The sequence below is a fragment of the Channa argus genome, chromosome 6, assembly GCF_033026475.1.
Source record: "Channa argus isolate prfri chromosome 6, Channa argus male v1.0, whole genome shotgun sequence".
NCBI classification, from domain to species: domain Eukaryota; kingdom Metazoa; phylum Chordata; class Actinopteri; order Anabantiformes; family Channidae; genus Channa; species Channa argus.
Genome location: NC_090202.1, coordinates 11,387,468 through 11,407,241, shown reverse-complemented (window position 1 = coordinate 11,407,241; position 19,774 = coordinate 11,387,468). Strand labels below are relative to the sequence as shown.

Below are 19,774 nucleotides of genomic sequence, written 5' to 3'. Positions count from 1 at the left end.
TTCGCAAGTAAAAAAAACAACAGTTGGAGTCTGGCCGAACGGCAGACAGGCAATGATACACATAACATTTGGGGGAAGTATCTTTAGTCATTTAAAAATTAAGACTAAAGTTCTCCCAACAGAACTCTAGACGCCCACACTATACCACTATTAAAATGCCTAAAGTTAGATGTTAGATTGTAAAACAATTTTTAAAACCAGTTAAATTAACAAAACTTGCCTGACATCCTATTTTTATGGCCATAGGATATTGATTTTAGCATTAAAACGCTGTGCAAACTTAAAAATAGACGTTAATTTGAGACATCAGTGCAAAAATATTGAGATATCTGCTGAATCAACATTGTTTTTATTAACTAACTCATAATCTTCAGGAGTCAAGTAGTTCTATACTGGCTGACCCTGTGAATTAGAAGTAAACTTACACAGTAATTAAATTGATTAAAGCCAGAGTGGTGTTGAACAATCAGAGAAGACAAGGCTCTGCTTATATTGTAGCTATCCTTGAATTCTGGATTTGCATTGTTTTCATCTTTTACACATCCTGTAATCATCTGTCATCTATGGATAGCCTATAATGTTTTCCTTCTTAACTCTGTTCAGCTATCTTTAGGTTTATAATGTCTCTCTAGTGATGAATCATAAACGTTTGTCTCTGTTATATGTAATATTTAATATGTAATTGTCTCTTTCTGTCTATTCTCTTTCTGACACTTAATCATGGCTGAAATGAAAAGTCTGTGAGCTGTGAGCTAACACTGTTTGCTCAATAAATTAAACTTATTTAGTTATCAAAGTCATTAGTAATCAACTTTAATCATCATTTTAGTTTAAAACCTGGTATGTCCTGGCCTAAGGGAAACTTTGACACAGCATAAATTGAGATTCTTCTCTTGCAGGAACTACCAGCAAACAGATTTTGGCCCTGATGGTGTTTATTTCTAACAGTTCTTTTCAAACAGGAAATAAAGCCTTCAGAATGGTCGTGCAAAAAACAAACAAACAAACAAACAAACAAACAAACAAACAAACAAACAAACAAAACAAAGCTAAACAGAAAATCCAAATTTTACATGTCCAAACAACACAAACAGAAATGCAGAAGACTCCTAAATAAATAAAAAAAGGAAAATCATTAAAAAAGAAAAAAATGATGTAGAAAAAAGGCCGTACACTGTACAAATAATTTGGCAAACCTTCTTTCTGCCTCTTTGCAGGAGTAACATTCATTAGCTAGGTGTTTATTACTGTATGTATAGTTTTAGTTTATGATGTGGTCACTAACATCCTATTTTGTTAAGCCCTGGAAGTCAGTGCTTAACATGCAAGCTGCAGTGACGTAAAAACATGGTATTAGGATATTTATCATCCAAGAATAATCCAAGCATTATAGATGACACTGGACATAATCTGAGTAGGATCATTATTAACCGCATGACAATGTTACACTTTACAAAGTTACAAGATTTTTTTTATCAATGGTAATATTTTGTTCTGTTTAGTGAAAACCTTACAGATACTTGGCAGTACAACATTAGTTTTCCTTGATTAATTTTAGTTTCAGTATAACTATTATGCCTGAAGCCAAATTCTCAAACAAGTTATTATCTTCTGGAAATGTGTGTATCCAAATTTATATCTGCTAATAATCTAAATTAATCAGAATCAGACAACACAATGATATTATCAAGTCATGTAACAGAGGTTTTAAAACTCTTTAGGCTCTTTTTCAGACATTCCCTGACCTCTGTTAATATTAACAACAGCAACATAACAACAACAACAACAGCAATAATAATAATAATAATGATATATTCAAATATCGTAAAAAAAAAGTCACAGATTTTCTAAAGAAATAATATGATTTGTGTTCTTAGAAAATCTATCTGTTTGTGTCTATATGTGAATTGGAAAAATGGAAATAATTGTTGTAGAAATCTCAGTATTGTGACCTTTATTGCCATTACCAGTGTTTCCCAGTCTATCCCATTCTATTTGGATTAACACAATCTCAATTGTTGAGCTATACCCTCCCATTACCTCAGCCACTTCAGTGACAATGAAAATACAAAAACTATACAGCCTTGAACAACAATGTCAGCAGTATTTCCTTCCTTGCCTTCTGCTCCATCCACCCATGAACCGTTCCGCATTGAGATTCTTTTTTCTTTTTTTTTTTTTTTGAGTGTAAAGGGAAACACTGTCTGATACTATCATGGGAAATCCTGTAACAAACCCTTGGACACTTGTCAAACTGCATTTGTTTGTTTAAGTATATAATGATACAACAGGGAAATGCAGCCCTTACTTTGTTCCTGATAGTGAGCTTCTAAACCTGCTCCTTTTAAGGTAGGCCTTACCTTCCCTCTGGACATTTAGCAAGCCAGTATGCAGCTTCCTTCGTTTGTTTTCTGGTCAACCAAATCTTCCCGCTAAATGTTGAGTCGCTACAAAAGATAACAAATTGAAGGCATCTTTCAGACTTATTGCCCTTAAAATTTATGAAATAAACAGGATCACAACATAATCACACACGTGTATGAATGTGGCTTCTGGCAACAATGAGGAATAAAGATAAGGATTTCTGTTTAACTTTTTGTTGTCACACAACATCAACAACTGCAACTTTTTATCTGCAATCTTAATGTTGCTCATTCAGCATTCTGTGTTCATTGACCTCAGTGCCCTTGCAGCCAAGACAAAAGTTTGCTTCAATTCGTCTATGATGACTACTCCTGAAGTCTTTCTAAAACCAAATCTGGAAGCTGTCCTTTGGAAATGGGAAACGGGAGAAACAATGGAAAACAGGAGAAGCGTGCGAAGGATCACTTGGAGACAATGGCAAACCAACCATTTGACGCGTTTCCTATGAAGAGGTGAAAGCCCACAGATGACTACTTTGCAGCAATTGATCTTCTTACTCACTGGATCATTTCTACACTTCAATAGTGACTCACCCATTGGCTGCTTCCCTGGTCCTCAGTAACAACTCTTTACTTCTCTGTGCCACACTATGACCAGATGTTGCCCATCTGAAATCCTTTATTAACATAGAATGGGGGAAGAAAAGTTTAGTTTTCAAAATAAATCTTAATCAAAACTAGTTTGTTTGTAGTTGTAGTTAGAAATATTTATTTATTATGGTTTATTAAAAAAGATTGAAACACACTGACAGTCTGGGAAACCCTGCAAATGCCAACAATTATTTGTCCTGTGCCAATGTTTTTAAATTTCTTCTTAAATAAGCTGCCCAGTAAAAGGATATTTAACATTTTGTTGCTGTTGACAAGTACCCAGACTCCAATTACTGGTCCCTGCTAAGAAATAATGGGACACATACTCTCCCACAAAACAGTAAATAGACATAGAGGGTACACAGTGCTTCTTACTGTTCCGTGTGCTACCTGCAATCTTTAACTGTGAGTTTCAAAGTTGTCCAACAAAGATGTAATTTCTTGGGATCCTGCACTAGAAATATTTTTTCTGTGTTGTATTAAGACTATAGGATTAATAAAATATTTTTTTAATAGAACAAGGTGATTTCAAATGGTCTAAGCTTAAATCCAAGTTAGAACTAACCATGTTTGCACAAACCAGTCTCACCACAATCTTGGAATCCTGTCATCAAGGCAAAGCGGGGGGACTTTAGGTTTTGCACTGTGTTCCCATATTTTGAGGTTTATTTTTGGGATTTAGAGTTGAGATGATGACTTTGGCTGGCAGCCAGTTTACTAGACTCACATACATTTACAGAATACATCTGTGTGTACTCGCAATTGTGTGCTAGTGTGTTTTAGAAAGAGGACAGAGGGTAGGCGGCAGACCAGGAGCTTCTCTGGGAAAACACATTTCCAAACAGTGGAAATCACTGGAGTGCAGACTGGTCAGGACCCTGCATTCCACAGAAACCATCTGCCTCAGACCCGTTGCCTTTCCTGCACGCTGAGAGTGCACGAGAGGGCCTGAAGGCAAACTGAGGGAAAAGGTGAGATAATAAGAACCAAGATAAAAGACCAGATGCAGAAAAAGAGGCAGTGATGATGATTTTATTGATGTGACTACAATATGAATAAGACAGTAGATGCATGACATTCCCGTTGTTTGACTCATCTTCTCAGGACCTTGTCTGTGCATCTGCAGGATGTCCACAAGTGTGCAGGCAGTAGCAGCTTCCTGCTTCCCTCATGACTCATTACTCTGCATCTTCCCCCCACCCCCCAAAATTAAAACTTCAGGATGCATTGTTTAATTCTTACTAGGGGTGCAATTGTTGTAAGCCTTTACGTGACAGTAAAAAAATGACCGAAACAAAGGAAACTAATAGTCTCTTACGGGTTTCAGTCCTTTAATTTCTTTTTCCCTGAATAATCTCAATCCCACATATCAAAGAAAAGTTACAAAATGTATCATGTTAGCAGCTGGAACCATCACACATTTGCCATTTCAGCTACAACAATGAGCAAAACGTCAAAAAAGATGAGTTTTATGCCTTCTCTAATTCAATGAAGCATTCCCTTCAGTTTTACATGTGCCATAATATAAAATTGAGAAAAAACTCGTCATGCTGTCAGAATGAAATGCTGAAGAAACATGTCAGTGGGTGGATTTATTTTAATTAATGCCCCTTTAAATACAATCACCATGGAGAGGCAATGGTTACTTCTTGGCCAGTGTAGTTATCAAAGTGTCTCTTTGTCACAACTCCTGCTGTTGTGATGAAGTTTAGCAGAAATTCAAATTTCTCTCCCACTCTTTCCCAGAGCCCCCTCACTATACCATTGAACGAAGCCCCTCGTCCTCTTGAACACATTGGACAATAGCTTTCTCTCATGCCGAGAAGATTACCCCCCAAAACAACTCTGTCTCGGTTCTGGCTTCTGCAGCTTGGAAAGAATGACTTGTCTTCCTCTCTATCCTTCCTTTAGGCTTTCCTTAGCCCAATAGCACAGCGCTGTGAGAATTTGTGAGATAAACATAAGTTTCATGTGATCCATCAAAGAGGAATGGCACACCGAAGGGCACAGTGAGGACACTTGTGGCAGTGCATCAGGATTGGATATCTTAACTGAGCCAAGTTTAAGAATAAAACTACAATAAATTATGTTTTGACGGGACAGATACTTGTACTGGAATTAATTCCTCGTTTATAAGTTACACGCGTGTGTGCAACTACTAATTCTGTTTAAAGAATTAGTGCAACATTTACAGAAATATGCTTATTCACCATTTCTGTAAATATTTAGATGAAAAAAGCAAGACAATACCACTCTTATATAGGATGAATAGGTCAGAACCTCTTGCTGGTTAGCTAAGATTAGTGTAATGCAGGAAATGGGGAAACAGCTACCTTCACTACCAAAAATAACTAAATCCACCTGACACACATTTTTAACATATCATTTGTTATGTTTTTGTGCATGAGCTTTTGTATGATAGTTAAGTAGTAAGCCATGCCCCTCATGTCCCACAGTGGAACAAGAAAGCATTGTGTCTCACATTTTAACCTTTTAACAATGAGCTTTGTGTTTTGAATTCACTTTATTAAATTAAATGTACGGTTTAGTGAGTAAAAAAAAGGACGATGTTAGGAGGTCAGTGCCTTTAGCCAAGAAATTGTCTTTTGATTTCTGTTTTTGTAAAAGACAGATAATTTATAAATTAGTGATTATCTCATACTGTTGAATGATACCTGATCTAAATTTAGGGGTTAAAGACATGTATGTTATATTGGCCCAGAAGCTTCAGTTGAATACACGCCCATCAATTTTCACTTCATGTATTTTATGGGATTTGAAAGCTGCGGTTTTCCCCTGTTAATAGGATGTGAAAATGCACTTAGAACATATTTCAGAGGTTTGCAGTCCCTGGGAACTTTGTGGGGGTGGGGTACAATGCTTTTTCCTGCCTCTACTGTCCTCATTTAGTCTCAGTTCCAAATTTCTCCCTGATATTCCCAAGTGTCCTGTCCAGGATGTATCATATATAATACAGGGTTAAAAGGGGACATTCTTGCAATTTGTCCTTAAGGAAATTAAAGGCTGTTGAAAAAGCCCAAATCATTTTTTTTCCCGAATCACATGGCACCAGCGCAGTCAGTCAGAATTTTCTGACCCTGAGTGCAGGAACAATGCAGTTGTTTTGAGATCTGCTAGTTTTCTGCTATCAGTGTGAGCCATATGGACGGTGCTTCACTCTAGAGGAAATGAATGCATCAACACTGTGGTTTACACCCACCTTTACACTGATATACAGTGTTGGGTTTCTCGTTCCTTTCTTTAAGTTGCTTTGTTTTAGATAAGTACTTTAAACTACACAAACTTTGAATAACATACAACAACAATACAGGAACTTTACTGAACACAGTGAAATGTGAAGCATATTGTGAAATTATTTCAATTGTTTTCCTGTCTCTGGCAGTGATACATCAATCTGGCAACACAAGAGCCATTTAACGCACAGCAGACTTAGAGGGGTAGAGAGACAATGAGATGTTAGGATGTGTTATCAATATTGGCCTCATATTTCCAACAAAACACAACCATGGGACTTGTATCTTCAACAATGTCTGCTCTGATTGCTTTAGGAAGGAAACAAAAACAGAACATAAGTGATATTAGGTGAACATTAGCGGAACTTTGAGCTAAAAGCACAGATTTCAGATTCAGATTTCTCATGTTAGTTGCCAGAGGCTGTTAAGGTCAGTTTAGCATAAAAACTGAAAATAAGAGGAAACAACTAATGTGGCTGTGTTGAAGGATAATGCGGCAGTATGTTCGTTTTCATTATTTTAGCAATACCATAACAAACCACATTGGCATGGCTCCATAGTTAAAGAGTCAAGTGGTTGCTAAACTGAGCTGTCTGCAGTCCAGACTAGTCAGCCAGGGTGAAAGTATTTGGTGCATTATGAAGTTAGAAATATGAAAAAGGAGGACGTGAAGTGTTGGACTGCCTTTAGCTTTGATTACAGCACCCATTCCCTGTGGCATCATTTTGATTAAGTTATGCGGTGAAACAACATTTATTCCTGTCCAGAATCGCATAAAGTTTTCACCAAGATATTTTATTGATGGGGGGTGAGTCGGACCACTGAGTCTTCTCCTGCACATCCCAGAGATTCTCAATGGGGTTCAGGTCTGGACTCATTGGGTTTCGTTTTTCAATGGACTTGGTTGTTTTCTTTGCTTGATGCGGGCCAATAATTTCTGATACAGATTTACACCTTTTCTACAGCCAAGTTATATCACTTGACACACAATTGATTAAGACATGAGAAGCCACTTATTGCATGATTTAGGGTTTAATTAGCAGAAACACAATATTGTTACACAATATTCCAACCAGGTGTTGCTGGCATCAAATTTAAAATGAGTGCACATAGTAGATTCAAGATATGTTGTCTTTGTACCATTTACAATCAAAATAGCTTTCAGATAATCTTATGGAATTGAATAAATTTACTGTTGTGAAATCAAGCAAACAAATGTATCTGAAATTGTTTTTAATTGTGTTTTTTTTTTCGGTAGTAGGAACAATCTCAATGGTCTCTATGTTTTAACCATATAATAATGTTTTCTACAGTCTTGAATCTTGTTTGCAAACTTCCAGCTTTTTCCATGTCGCAATGCTTTTTTATTCACTATATAAGTCTGACAGACAAGTAAAAAGAATGATGTTTTTCTGAAGCTCTCTCACGGCCTCTTTATTTGGTTGGCAAAAATGGCAACAAATAAAAACAAACAAAAAACATATCTAACGATCATAACTTTAAATACAGAGTGAAGCTACTGAAACCACAGCAAAACAAATCCCATTTTTTAATAACCCTTAAACAAATATTCTTGAAACATAATGACCTTGACCATATGTCCTGATCTAAGCAGAATTAAACACACATGAAGTAAATTAGTCACTCTGTGTTGCCAGTGTCCTCAATTTCTATTTTCCAGTCCACAGTTGACTCAGTATCATTGGCGGCTCCTTCCTATGTGGCCCTGACCTGCATTCAGAGGCAATTTAGAGAGGTGGTAGATCTGAGTGTTTTCCAGCAGTGAAGGTTAAAAAAAACATGAGTGTGCGTAAAACATTGGACCATTCTTTTCATCTGTGCCGAACTCCACAGACTGATTGTTCTCATGGGACCAAATTAAATTAAATCAACTCTTATAAGTTCACTATGAGCTTTATCATTTTCTGTGCAGTCTTTGAGGAAACACTGTATTGTTTGTAACAAGCTCCAAAGTGTCTAACAATGGCAGCCAGAGAAAGTGGTAAAAACAATAGGCTTAAACATTGCAGTTACCTTCTATCACAAACAATTTACAGTAGTTATCTGATGAGAGTGCCCAGTTTTTTTCCTCTCTTCTACTGCAGAGTGGAGTCTTGCTCCCACTCAGAGTAAATGGCATGATGTCCTCTGGTAGGTGTCATGTTTTTACATAGCTTGTTTAGGGAGTTAGTCTGATTCATCTCCCTCATTATGTCCATATAAAGCTTGGCCTCTAGTGCAGAGAAGGAGTCATAGTAAGGTCATTTTATCAGGGCCCGAATGTTGATGATTATTATCTTTCTAACATTTATTGGATGGTTCATTTGATGTGGTGTCTTCAGCTTAAACTTTATTAAACAAAAACTCCCACAGGAAGTATCTGGACACTTGACAGCACACAAATAATTATTCCGTCTGCACTATGCAGGTGCATTTGTGCAGGTTCATAACATGTCAGTGTCATGCAACGGTGCATGTATGCACATTTTGTTGATTATATGCTTATTTATGATTATATGTCCCTTTTCTTTCATAAGGTTTTCCAGACCTCGTTCTCCCCAGCAACAATTTCCACCTTCTTCAGTGGGATTCCATTGTCTTCCTAAGTTAGTTGAGATATATAATCTTTCCAGCTTGCTCTTGGTCTACCCTGGGGCCCAGTAGAGTGTTAACTCAACAGGGCTCATTTGTCATTGTCATGCAGAATTAGAAACATTTGCATTGCTATTTATTCTGTCTCACATCATTGAGTTTAAGTGATTTTAAACTGATTTATTCTCTAACCCAAACAAAAGAACATAACCATTGCAACACGGTGATGTTATATAGTACTTGTATGTGTGTTTTGTAAATGGAGTATTTGGAGAAGTATTATAAGTTGTAAGTCATAGTCATGTGTCATTTTGCCAATGTTACAGTTTTGGCAACAACGCTAATCTATAAATTATATCTTCACAATGTAAGTCGCCCCAGACCTCCGCCCTCCTGTTGCCCTAAAGTTCCTCCCTCTGCACGCTGCAAAAATTATCCACCTCCAAAGTCAATTTGAATTTGGGGCTTTGAACCCTGTGCATCTAAATAAACACGTCATTATAGAGCTGAGACCAAACTGTTGAGAGCACATCGTGTGAGACAACATATTTAGCATTTTAAATAGACTAACCTGAGCGACTTGGAGAGGCTGACATTTTTTACAGTGGAGGACCTCCGGTCTCTGCCCTCTACTGCATCATTTGCCTCCCCGCGCAGCACCGCCGCTCCTCTTTCTGTCTCTGTGTCTCGCACAGGTTTCCAAGAGGACCAGTCCCTGTCAGCCATGGGTGGACGGAACACTAGCTACCTGCTCGTCGGACTCGTGGTCCTCTTTCACACCTGGAAAGGTGAGTGGCCGAGTTCTAGAAATTCTAGAAATGTTTACGCGCATTGATTTGTGAACAAACATTATATGTGTGAGTAATAATGCACAACACGGTGTGGGTGGGATATCATGTTTGTTTTGCAAACTTTAACCTCAAGAAATATCACATATAAATGTGCGTAAACATCACTAGAAAGTAAACCATGTTTATGTTGACAGTAGTCTATCGGGAACAGAATCAGTCTGTGTTTCCTTGCAGTCTGAACAGTTTTCAGACTTTTGCTGGGACTTAGAGATAATTTTAGAGATTTTTGGGTCCTTAACATACTTTTACCTTCATGCTTCATCTTCCACCCTGCGGCTTGTGTGGAAACTTCAACGATTTGATACTGAACAGTCCCCTCTTGCTTACTCTGTCACCAAAAACCATCCTGTCACTGCTGCCAGACTGTATTTAAAATGGCTTCAATGACTTTCTTTTGAAAGGAAGACATTTTCATAAATAACATGAAGACTGAAAGGCTAACCTACAATGTTTGCTAGGATAAACAATATTTGTTTGGCTGTAAAATGAATGTGCACTGTTCATCCCCTCTTTCTTGTGCCTTGCCAATGCATTGTAGCTATGGTGTCTGTAGGTTGTTTGACCCTGAACTTGAAGGAAAGTAAACTCCTAACAATGCAATGTTTTACATGTTGTGAACGGACATGCCATGGTTGTTATCACCATAATAAGAATGACGTATATCTTGAATAGTTTGCTGGATGTATTTTTAACTCCTGGCATCCACAGCAGTACAGTTGTAGTGAGGGAGCTCTCCTGCTTTCTGTCAGCCCCTGTCTGTTCCCAGTAGTGGTCAAGTGGTTAGGTGCTACCTGGGCAGCGGGGAAGAGCGTGCCTTGTCAGACACATTCCCAAAGTGAGATATTGCATATGTGTGATATTTGCATATGTGTTTTTTGGGGGAAGCCAAAGAAGTGAAAAATAAAATGTTCCCCTGTGCAGTTTAAAATCTCGGTTATTGTTAGTTTGTAGGGCAAATTAGTCAATCAACTAAGAGCCTATAATAAAGAAGTTAGATGGCAGCCTGTGAGGTGCAGATGTTCATTTTTAGAAGAAAGTGGGTGAGTTGCGTTGTTGTGTTAGGTGTGTGTAGGGACACACACCTAACATCCTACTTCAGCTTTCCATGTTGCAACTTAATTGTTAAGAGCTTTTCATTTGTTTGTTAAAGAATGCACAGGTCAAGGTGTGTGGATGTTTTCACCCCCAGGGTTTCCTCTCTGGGAGCTAAACTTCCCTCCTATCTTGCCCTCCACCTTTGCCCACAACTTTACCTGTCTTTATGGCTGGGGGTCATCACATTCTTTTTATACCTCTGCCCCATATTGTGCTGATCTCCTGTTTATGTTCAGAGTGTCCATTGTCTATGATCTCCTCTAAGTCTGTTCTCCACTTCCTTTCCTTCAGTGGCTTTCTTAAGCTCTAAAATCCTGCCTGTGCTAGTTCCTTATACAGTGCAATAAAGTTATTGATAAATCAAAAATATGACATTAAAGAAAGATTCCGCAGCCTGAAAGTTGTCACATTCTGTCTTGTAAAAATGTATTTTAAAGTTTTCACGGCTTTTTCCGCATGAACATACCACATTTTCACTCCTGGTATTTGACCCGTTGACTGATTTGACCAGTGCAGGCGTCACTCATTACAGTCATTAGTAGTGAGTTATACCAGCTAGAGACACCACAGAGCAAGAGAAAATTAAATCAATGAAACAAACTATACATTAAAGCAACACTTGGCAAAAAAAATCAAACACTAATCCTAAATAATCCTGTTCACATAAATTAATTTCAACATTTTAACTGCAAACATCAAGCTGTAAGTCTTCATACACAATCCAACACATTGAAGATTTCTATAACAAAGGCATGAAAATCAGTTCTTCTTTTATACTGTTTGGTAATAAACAGCTTAACATATAAATCTGCTTTGCCTCAAGTGGATTTATAGATTAACAATGCATTATCTGTATTCCACTAAACCTTTTCCATGCGTTTTCTCAATTAAATGCCATGTTAGTGCTGTATTCGATGTCAAACCTCTGTAAATGATGTTTTCGGAGTGACAGGAGTCCTGTTCGTGTGCACGCAAATCAGTTCTGTAGTTTGGATTATTATTTAACCACAAGCTATATAATTTCTACGTGGCTAACAACCTGGAATAAAAATGAATAATCATGCAAGGACAAATGGAGCCATAGCCCTGTCTCTAGCCCCTAATGACATCAGAGGAAAGGCGGACATGCTTTAGTGTCGTGGTGATGATCCTCGATAAGGATGCTGTTCACTTCCGGTGAAATCACCTAATCAAGCAGGGCCAAAGAGCAGCCACAGAAGACCCCGCTCATTTAAAGGTCATCACTCTGGGCTGCGGCTGAGGCACTGAGCCCTGGTTTCATGTGCTCAAAACAACTGCTACTCTTCAGAACATGGGAGCTGGTCACAGACAATAAATGTCCTTGTTGTGTCTCGACCGCAGCATAAAAAATTGAGGCTGAGCAGTCTGGCAGGGATCAGCAGGGCAGTGCGGCTCTGAAATGGAAGTCCTTAAATTCACATTATACTTCTGCTCAAATTTCCACAGTGTGAAGAGAGTGTTGGAATTTTAGCCATTAGTTGTGCAGTTTGGACACTGGTCGATCAACTTTAATGTACAAACCTTTTTTCTTCGGTCATTAAAAGTCATTTTTCTTTTGTCTATTGAAAGAGACATTCATTTTTGGCTTAAAAATTATATATTCTTTAATATGGAAATAAAAAGATTCACATTGCCCCCAACCAGCTCTTTGTCTGGAGAATGTTTGTAATAATCTCCTCTAATAATGTTTTGAGCTGTTAAAACACTCTTTTTATATGTTCCCACGTAAGAGACTCTTCAGGACACCAAACAGAAAAGGAGCAGTCCACCGCTGTTTTTGTTCAGGATCGTGACAGTGCAGCATCAATCTGGAGATGTCTAAAATTGTTTTGGTGAATTTAAGCTTGTTAGGATTAATGAAACATAATCCAGATCCCCAGTGAAGCCTGGAGAGGAAACTGTACTGAGGCTTGTGAATATTCCAACTGTGCTACTGACAGTCAAAGTGGAACATCGCGGAAAAGACAATGCCCAAAAGAGATTTAAAAGCCTGATTATGCTAAATAACCGCAATTGTTCTGAACATGGCACAGTAATTGTGCGAGTATCTATGTTTGGAAGGAGTCTAAGATTAGATACAGTTAATTGATAGATATCCCTGTTGCCTTCTCCTTCACTACTGTTACACTTGGGTTCACAATAAATGTTTGAGTTGTTTTAAACTGTACTTAAAGACTTTCTTTTTTTTTTTCAGTTCATGTTTGGTTTTGACCTTCTCCAGGTTATGATATCAATTTAGTGAGGCTTATCGTCTAACATGCACAGTGATCACCACTTGTGGCCACAGCTGTTGCTTTTCATTGGCTGGCTTTAAAAGAGATAACACTGTGAAATTCTGTACTAATGCAATATCCATAGTACCAGTGATGTCTAACCCTCACAAAGTCACAGAAAGTTTGTTGTTTATCACATATCAAAGGAAATCCTTATGCTATTTGTGATTAGTGACCAGATAAAAAGAAGCCGATATTCTCTACAATTCAAAATTGAACATCGATTGCAAATCGGCATATTGTAAACTACATAAAGAGGCCTCCTCACCAGAGCAAGTGAGATGATGCTCTTATAATACATGAGGTGCCCTCAATATTATTTCTTTCTATTTCCCCATACTCCTCAGACAGCCTGAATCCACCACTGGTCGTACTGGAAAGCGTCTATGTCATCAATAGGCTGGTGTATGGGTGTAATAGATATGTTAGTGTTGTTTTCAAACTCTCATAAAAACAACGTATCTACTCAGTCAGACTGAAGACAGTTGGAGATGGTTTCATACAGGTTACTAATTCGTCAGTAGAAGAAGAAACATTGCTGTTTATATGTTTTGTGGAAACCATGTTTTGCTGTAGCATGACATGGTGGAAGCTTTGCACTTGGGAGTATGCACTGTAGAAACAACAAGGTTTCCTTTTACTGTTTGATTTTCCTATTGAGTGAATAACATCCATTATCACACTTACCTGGGTCAATATAGCAAACCAGTGATGGAGAGGGTGGGGGCTGTTACTGGTGGAGAAAGCTCCTAGGACTTTGTGTTGTTGTCAACAGGACAATTTTGTGTGTGTGTTCACTGATTCCCAGCAAATGAGTGTTTGTAGAGTGTGGCTCAAGCATGCAAAACCGTTGGCAGCCAAGACTTGTTGAATGATATCAACATGAATTGTCACTTTTCTTTTCTGTGTAAAAGGGAAGAAAGAATTTTCTGTATTGTTTTCTCCCAAATATTTTTTAGGACATGTTGGCTTAAAATGGGCAAACATCTGCTATGAAAGTGATTTCTCAATTCATGACTATTCATCACCATTTTCCTTCCAAAAAAATCCAAATTTGTTCAGTTGCAAAGCTTCTTGCACCATTTTACAACACAGAATCACAGAATCATGCCACCCAGCAGAAAGGTTGAGCCTGGTCTGCAGATGTGCAATGAAGCATTTCATCTCTAAATCCTATTGGAGGTTCTTAACACATGCTGGATAGCAGAGATATATTGCTCTGTATTTGGCTGCAGGGCAAATCCATTTGGGCAGGACAGTTTGGAGATCACCTTTAGCTAGTGCAGCATCCAGCCAGCTCTTCTCTGACTGTTACAACTTACAGCTGTTCTGTCTTTGAAGTTCTTGATCAGACGGACAGCTGCCTACACCTGGCACCCCCACAGCCCTGACAGCACACACCCAGGAAGCCCTCAAAGACTCACACATGCAGTTCAGCTACTATGTAATAACTTTTTTGTCTTTGTTTGTTAATTAAAGTGGGGTTACTGTTTCAAACTGTCTGAATTCAGTTTTCCTTCACTTTAGTTCAGTGTATCTGTTAGAAGTATGTTAAGGTGTAATTCTCTGTAGGGTACATAGGGGCTGCAGGACACAAAGTGGTTGTATATATACTGTATCTGGCTCTATATGTACACACACACACATATTGACACGGGGCTTATTACTACACAATATAAAATAATTGGGATAAAGGAAGACAAGCTCACTATTTAAATTCTGCAGGAAAATACCTGGTGACAGATGTTCGGAAGTCAGCGTGGTGCTTCCCACCTCACTTGAGTCAAAAACAATGAAAACAAACAGGATGGAGTTTTTTTTTTGTCTGGGCTCACTTGGATGTTTTTGCAGTTTATAAAACATATTAAACTGTAAACTCAGGAAGAAATCAGGATATAGTCCAGACCTCAGCTGGACATGTTTTATTTAAAGCACATTCACTGAAGAAGAGGTTAGTTTTAGGCCATGCTTTCATGTGCATTTACAGTATAAATAACAGAGAACCTGTCCTGGGAAGCTGGTAAGTGGAAGGAAGCTGATGATCAGTTTGAGTCTTTCTAGTCCTGTCTATACTCTCAATGTGGCCATATTGTGCAACACTCTCAAGCTGTTTTACTGAATATATTTAATTAATCAGCATTTCTTTGTCGAGATGCAGTAGTTGTTTTTTCTTTAACCTTTGTGTTAGACTTGTGTTAGATTGCACAGTGGGAACAGTGAGGTTACGGTAATAAATACGACTCTGCTCTGTGGAATCACTTGTTAAGTTAAACTTGGGTCGCGGTTGAAACAACAAACTGTGCTGGGTTGTATTAGTCCTGAAATAAACTCCAAATATCTTGTGTTATTTTGTGTTTAAACAAACAATAAAACTCTCAGCAGCCAAAAATATACTGTAAATATGACTTTGGAGATCATTGCGTATAAGTCTGTTGCGGTAAAGAGGTGCAGAAAATTAATGTTATAGTATTATCGACCGACCAACAGACCAAATTAAAGACCAAGACCATCAATTACAGACCATCAGAGACTAATATGCTTTCAACCTTGTGTTTGTCCTCCTCACACGGATGTCATTTGGACTGCGGGTATGCGTTTCTGGCTGGCTGGGTGTTACTGTGTGCATGTAATAATTGGCTTGTCTTGTTCACAGAGGTTTGAGTCACTTCTTAATGCCTCTATAAGGGGACAGATCAGCCGTTCAAGAATAAATGAGCAGCTTATATCAGAAAGGAAGGGCTACTCCCTTCTGTTCTATTAGATCTAAAGTTAGTTACTGTCTCCATCATCCATAAGCAACAGTAAGAACAGATTGCTCCCTGCAATCTGCTTGTTGTCTAATATGATCATACAGTCAATGCTAGGGACACTGAGCTTCCTAAATCATATAATATACAGATCATTTTTTGTGACTGTGTATATAGGTACGTGGATAAACAGGCAACTGAAAGATTTGGGTCTTCTAAAAGCTGCAGTTATGTTTTTTGCCTGTTTACCACAACAACCCAGAGTACACAGCAAATAAATAAATGAATTAACTTTGTCCTGTCTGAATATCCAATGCCACATGTGGATTTCTGCAGTGCGTGAATCTATGTACAGTTACAGTGTTCAGTTTCAATATTCTGAGACAGCACAGGAGGTAGATCTGCTGTGTACGACTTCTAGGGTTGTTGGTTGAATTTCTGCTCTCCTGTTGTCACATTAGAAAAGTGCAGACCATTTACAGTATTTCATGATAAATGTTTTGGTTAGTATAACCAAATGGCAAACATGTTCCAGTTTCAATCCATAGAGGACAAACATTTGAGACCTTTTTTTTCCTGGGAAAGTATCTTTTTTTTTTTCTCACCCTGGTCTAAAGGTTGTTCGCTGGTCCCCAGATGAGCCAGTTGTTCCATGTTGTCAGTCACACCGACTCCAGTGTCAAAAAGATGGCTGTCTGGCTGTAAGAAATTGTCAACATTCTTCGGCGTTGCAGGGGTGTGGAGTTTTACCAAAATGTTGAAATCGACACCATTCATTCTGTCAGATGGGATATGGGTGTGTAATATATGGACCATATGTGTTTTATAAAATGTTTCCCGGCCAAAATTCATTAACTTCAGTGACATTGCAAGACTCTCAATTGGCAGAATTTGTAAGAAAATCAAGTAATTTATGTCCCACAATACCACAAGACATTTCCATTGAAATGACAGCAAAGATGGCTCTGTTGTTGTAAGTCTATAGGATCTATTGTTCTCTTCTTCAGATCTGTTTTCATAGATGAGGATAATAAGAGGTGACACTATTTTCCACAGACTGTTTAGGAATAAAATGTGGTGAGATTATATGAACCTAATTAAATTCTGCTATAATAATACCATCCTGACCATCACACTCTGATTCAGACTACCTGTACAGACAGAAGTCTATACACACACACACACACACACACACACACACACACACACACACACACACACACACACACACACATTTAAATTAATTCCATAATTCCATGATGATAGTGTCACTTAGTCAGAGTAGCAGCTCTTAAGGTGAGTATTGGCAGAGGTACAGGACACAGGCAGCAAATCTGTGATGCTGGAAAACATCAACAAGACATTAATGCAGTAGAATATAAAATAAAGCCAAGCTACAGGACACCCAGGCAGGAAAATCTGAGGAAGCCTGAGGAAATGGCATATGATATTAAAAGAATGACAGAAAGGTGGGACAAAGCTAACTTGGTGTCAAGACTACACATTGAGGAACATCTGCAAAGCTGTTGCAACATACGTGGCGTTAAGTATTGAACATCGGGAGATAGTCCATGTGTACGGCCCCTCCAGATAAAGTGTGGAAAATGTCTGAATTCCAGTGCATGTCTGAAAGGGGCTTAAGTTCATTTCAAACCAGATTAAGGCAACTTCAGACTCTTCATCTCTGAGGGTTGTTTCTATGCCAACACATTGTATAGAGAATCAAAGGATCATAGAATAGCTGTAAACGAATTGTTAAATGAATTTCTTTGTGTCAGTTAAGACAAGTGCAGAATCATCTCATCCATTGACATCTACTCCATCACAGGCTGCTGCACTTTAATTTCTGGTGGAAAAGTTGTCTTTTTTTTAATTTTAACACTGTGGTTTATATGTGCTCCTACCTCTTGTCTCTGGTATGAGGTCAACTACACACAGAGGCGTCTCTGTCCATCTGTATTGCCATTTTTAAGGGAAAATACTCATCAATCGACAGAGGGGCCTCTCATTTTGCACTCTGGTCTCTTTAGTTCTTTACTGTGATAAAGATGGGACTCTATTGCTGCTTACAGGGGTTGTGGCTAATGTTAGCTGATGGGCTACTATGAAGAGAAATGTGTATATTACTAATAAATCCACCCCAACTCCAACTGTGCCTTTCAATGTAAGGTGACCGTATATAAATCTGTTTTGAACATGTGAAGTTGACTTAGTGGACATCTGCAGTGGACAATGGCAGCAGGTGTTGAAGTGGTGAGATAGACCTGTCCCCAGTGACAGCTGGGATAGACTCCAGGCCCCCCGCTACTCAGAACAGGATAAGTGTTTACAGATAATGGTTGAATGTATGCAAGGGTCAACTTTTCATACTAGGATCTCAAGCTTCAGGCCTTACAGTTCCCTTTGTAACACATACATTTATCTACATCAGCCCCGAGAGCTCAACCCACTGCATCTTAAAAAAATTCAACCCATTTCAACACAGGCAGCAGACAAATCCACAGCCTCTATGCCGCATGTGTGTGGATTTTATTTTTATGCAGTATGTTTTCTAAATGCTGTTCATTCATCACTAAAATGGTGGGTCTCCAGTTCCTGGTTGATCCATGGATCTGAAGTCATCCTCTGGGAGCTGTGCTAGCAGTGGAGACTAGAGGTGTGTCAGGATCTCTCTCTATTCTCCAATAGTTCAACACCCTGCTTAATAATGGATGTTGTTTTCCTGAAATAATGCTCTGTGCTGATCTAATGCCCATTAAGATCCTTTTAACCTAATGCAACCCAAGCCATAACACTGTCCCGCTGACTCCACAAAGCTGTTGTATGATTGTGTTTAGTCACAGAACATCATTGTTGTTAGTAGTTAACTTTCATTCTTTGCTCTTCCCTCTGGAGATTAATAAGCAATGTTCTCTAATATTGCTGTACATATTTAGTAGTTATACACCAGTTAAAGTTTTCCAGATAATTTTTTTGCTTCAAGTTCTTTCTTTCCTGACGGTACTATAATAACTGAAATTCTTTCTTAATCTAGGTCAGCAGGCATTCAGTAGAAAGTGGTCTGATATATGATTGGATTCACTTTCATTCCTTTTATTATGATCAGCCTTCTCCAAGCAGAAACAGCTGATGCAGTAAAAAGAGATCATTGTTTCCACTGCTCTGTTGCTTCATCATGCCACACAAACAACCAGGACCTTAGATCACAGATCACAAAATAAAAAGATCAATCTTTTTATTTTTCCCCCCTGATAAAGTAAAGCCTATGGGACAGAGATCACCAACACTGCTCCTATTTTGTTTATGTTTTCCCTAAGCACATTGAATAAGAACACATTTCTTTGGGAAGTTAGCACAAATGAAATGCCCATGAATCCTGTCATACAGTCCTAGGGAAGACTCTAAAGAGGTCCTAAATAAAACCTTTGTCTCCATTATGTGATGCAGTAAACATTGAAAATGGACAAAATAAACAAGTAGTAATTCAGTCACTCAAATTTAAACTAACTGGATCTCTGCTAGACAGAATAGTATGTAATGGAGATACACATCCAAAAATATGATGGTTTTAGGGGTGGGCAATCTGGTTTGAAGATCATGTCAAAATCTTTCTTTAAGCAGAATCACGATCCATGATCCTTCAGTCTTACAGAAGCTTACTGTAGAGAAGAGCCAGACAACAAAAAGCCAGTGGAGTAAGTGATTTGTCCATTCAGCACGTCGTATATAAGGGTATATATTTCTGTTACAGCCGTATAAACTGGTGATGGTCCCAAAAGCGAGGACAGCAGTGTTTTTCAACCTATTCGTGACTACAATTTGATCAGGATTTATAGATATGACGTAAAAAAAATAAAAAATTCAACAGGGAGATTCTGATTCTTAAATGTGATCAATTGATGGTTTTAGTAAAAAAGACGACTTGCT

The 19,774-nt window shown here is 38.3% G+C and overlaps 1 protein-coding gene across 6 annotated transcripts in view; it reads left to right on the top strand.

The window, feature by feature from the left end:
- The first annotated feature begins 9,372 nt into the window (after nt 1-9,372).
- mcamb (melanoma cell adhesion molecule b) overlaps nt 9,373-19,774 on the top strand; it is a 28,325-nt gene continuing 17,923 nt past the window's right edge. For 2 of the 6 annotated variants that reach the window (XM_067508675.1, XM_067508678.1), the window contains exon 1: nt 9,377-9,648. In XM_067508675.1, the coding sequence (XP_067364776.1) occupies nt 9,585-9,648 (64 nt within the window). In that variant the 5' untranslated portion in view covers nt 9,377-9,584. Of the gene's footprint in view, nt 9,649-19,774 lie in introns of all 6 variants that reach the window. The other 4 variants (XM_067508674.1, XM_067508677.1, XM_067508679.1 and 1 more) reach the window with 3 other exon arrangements.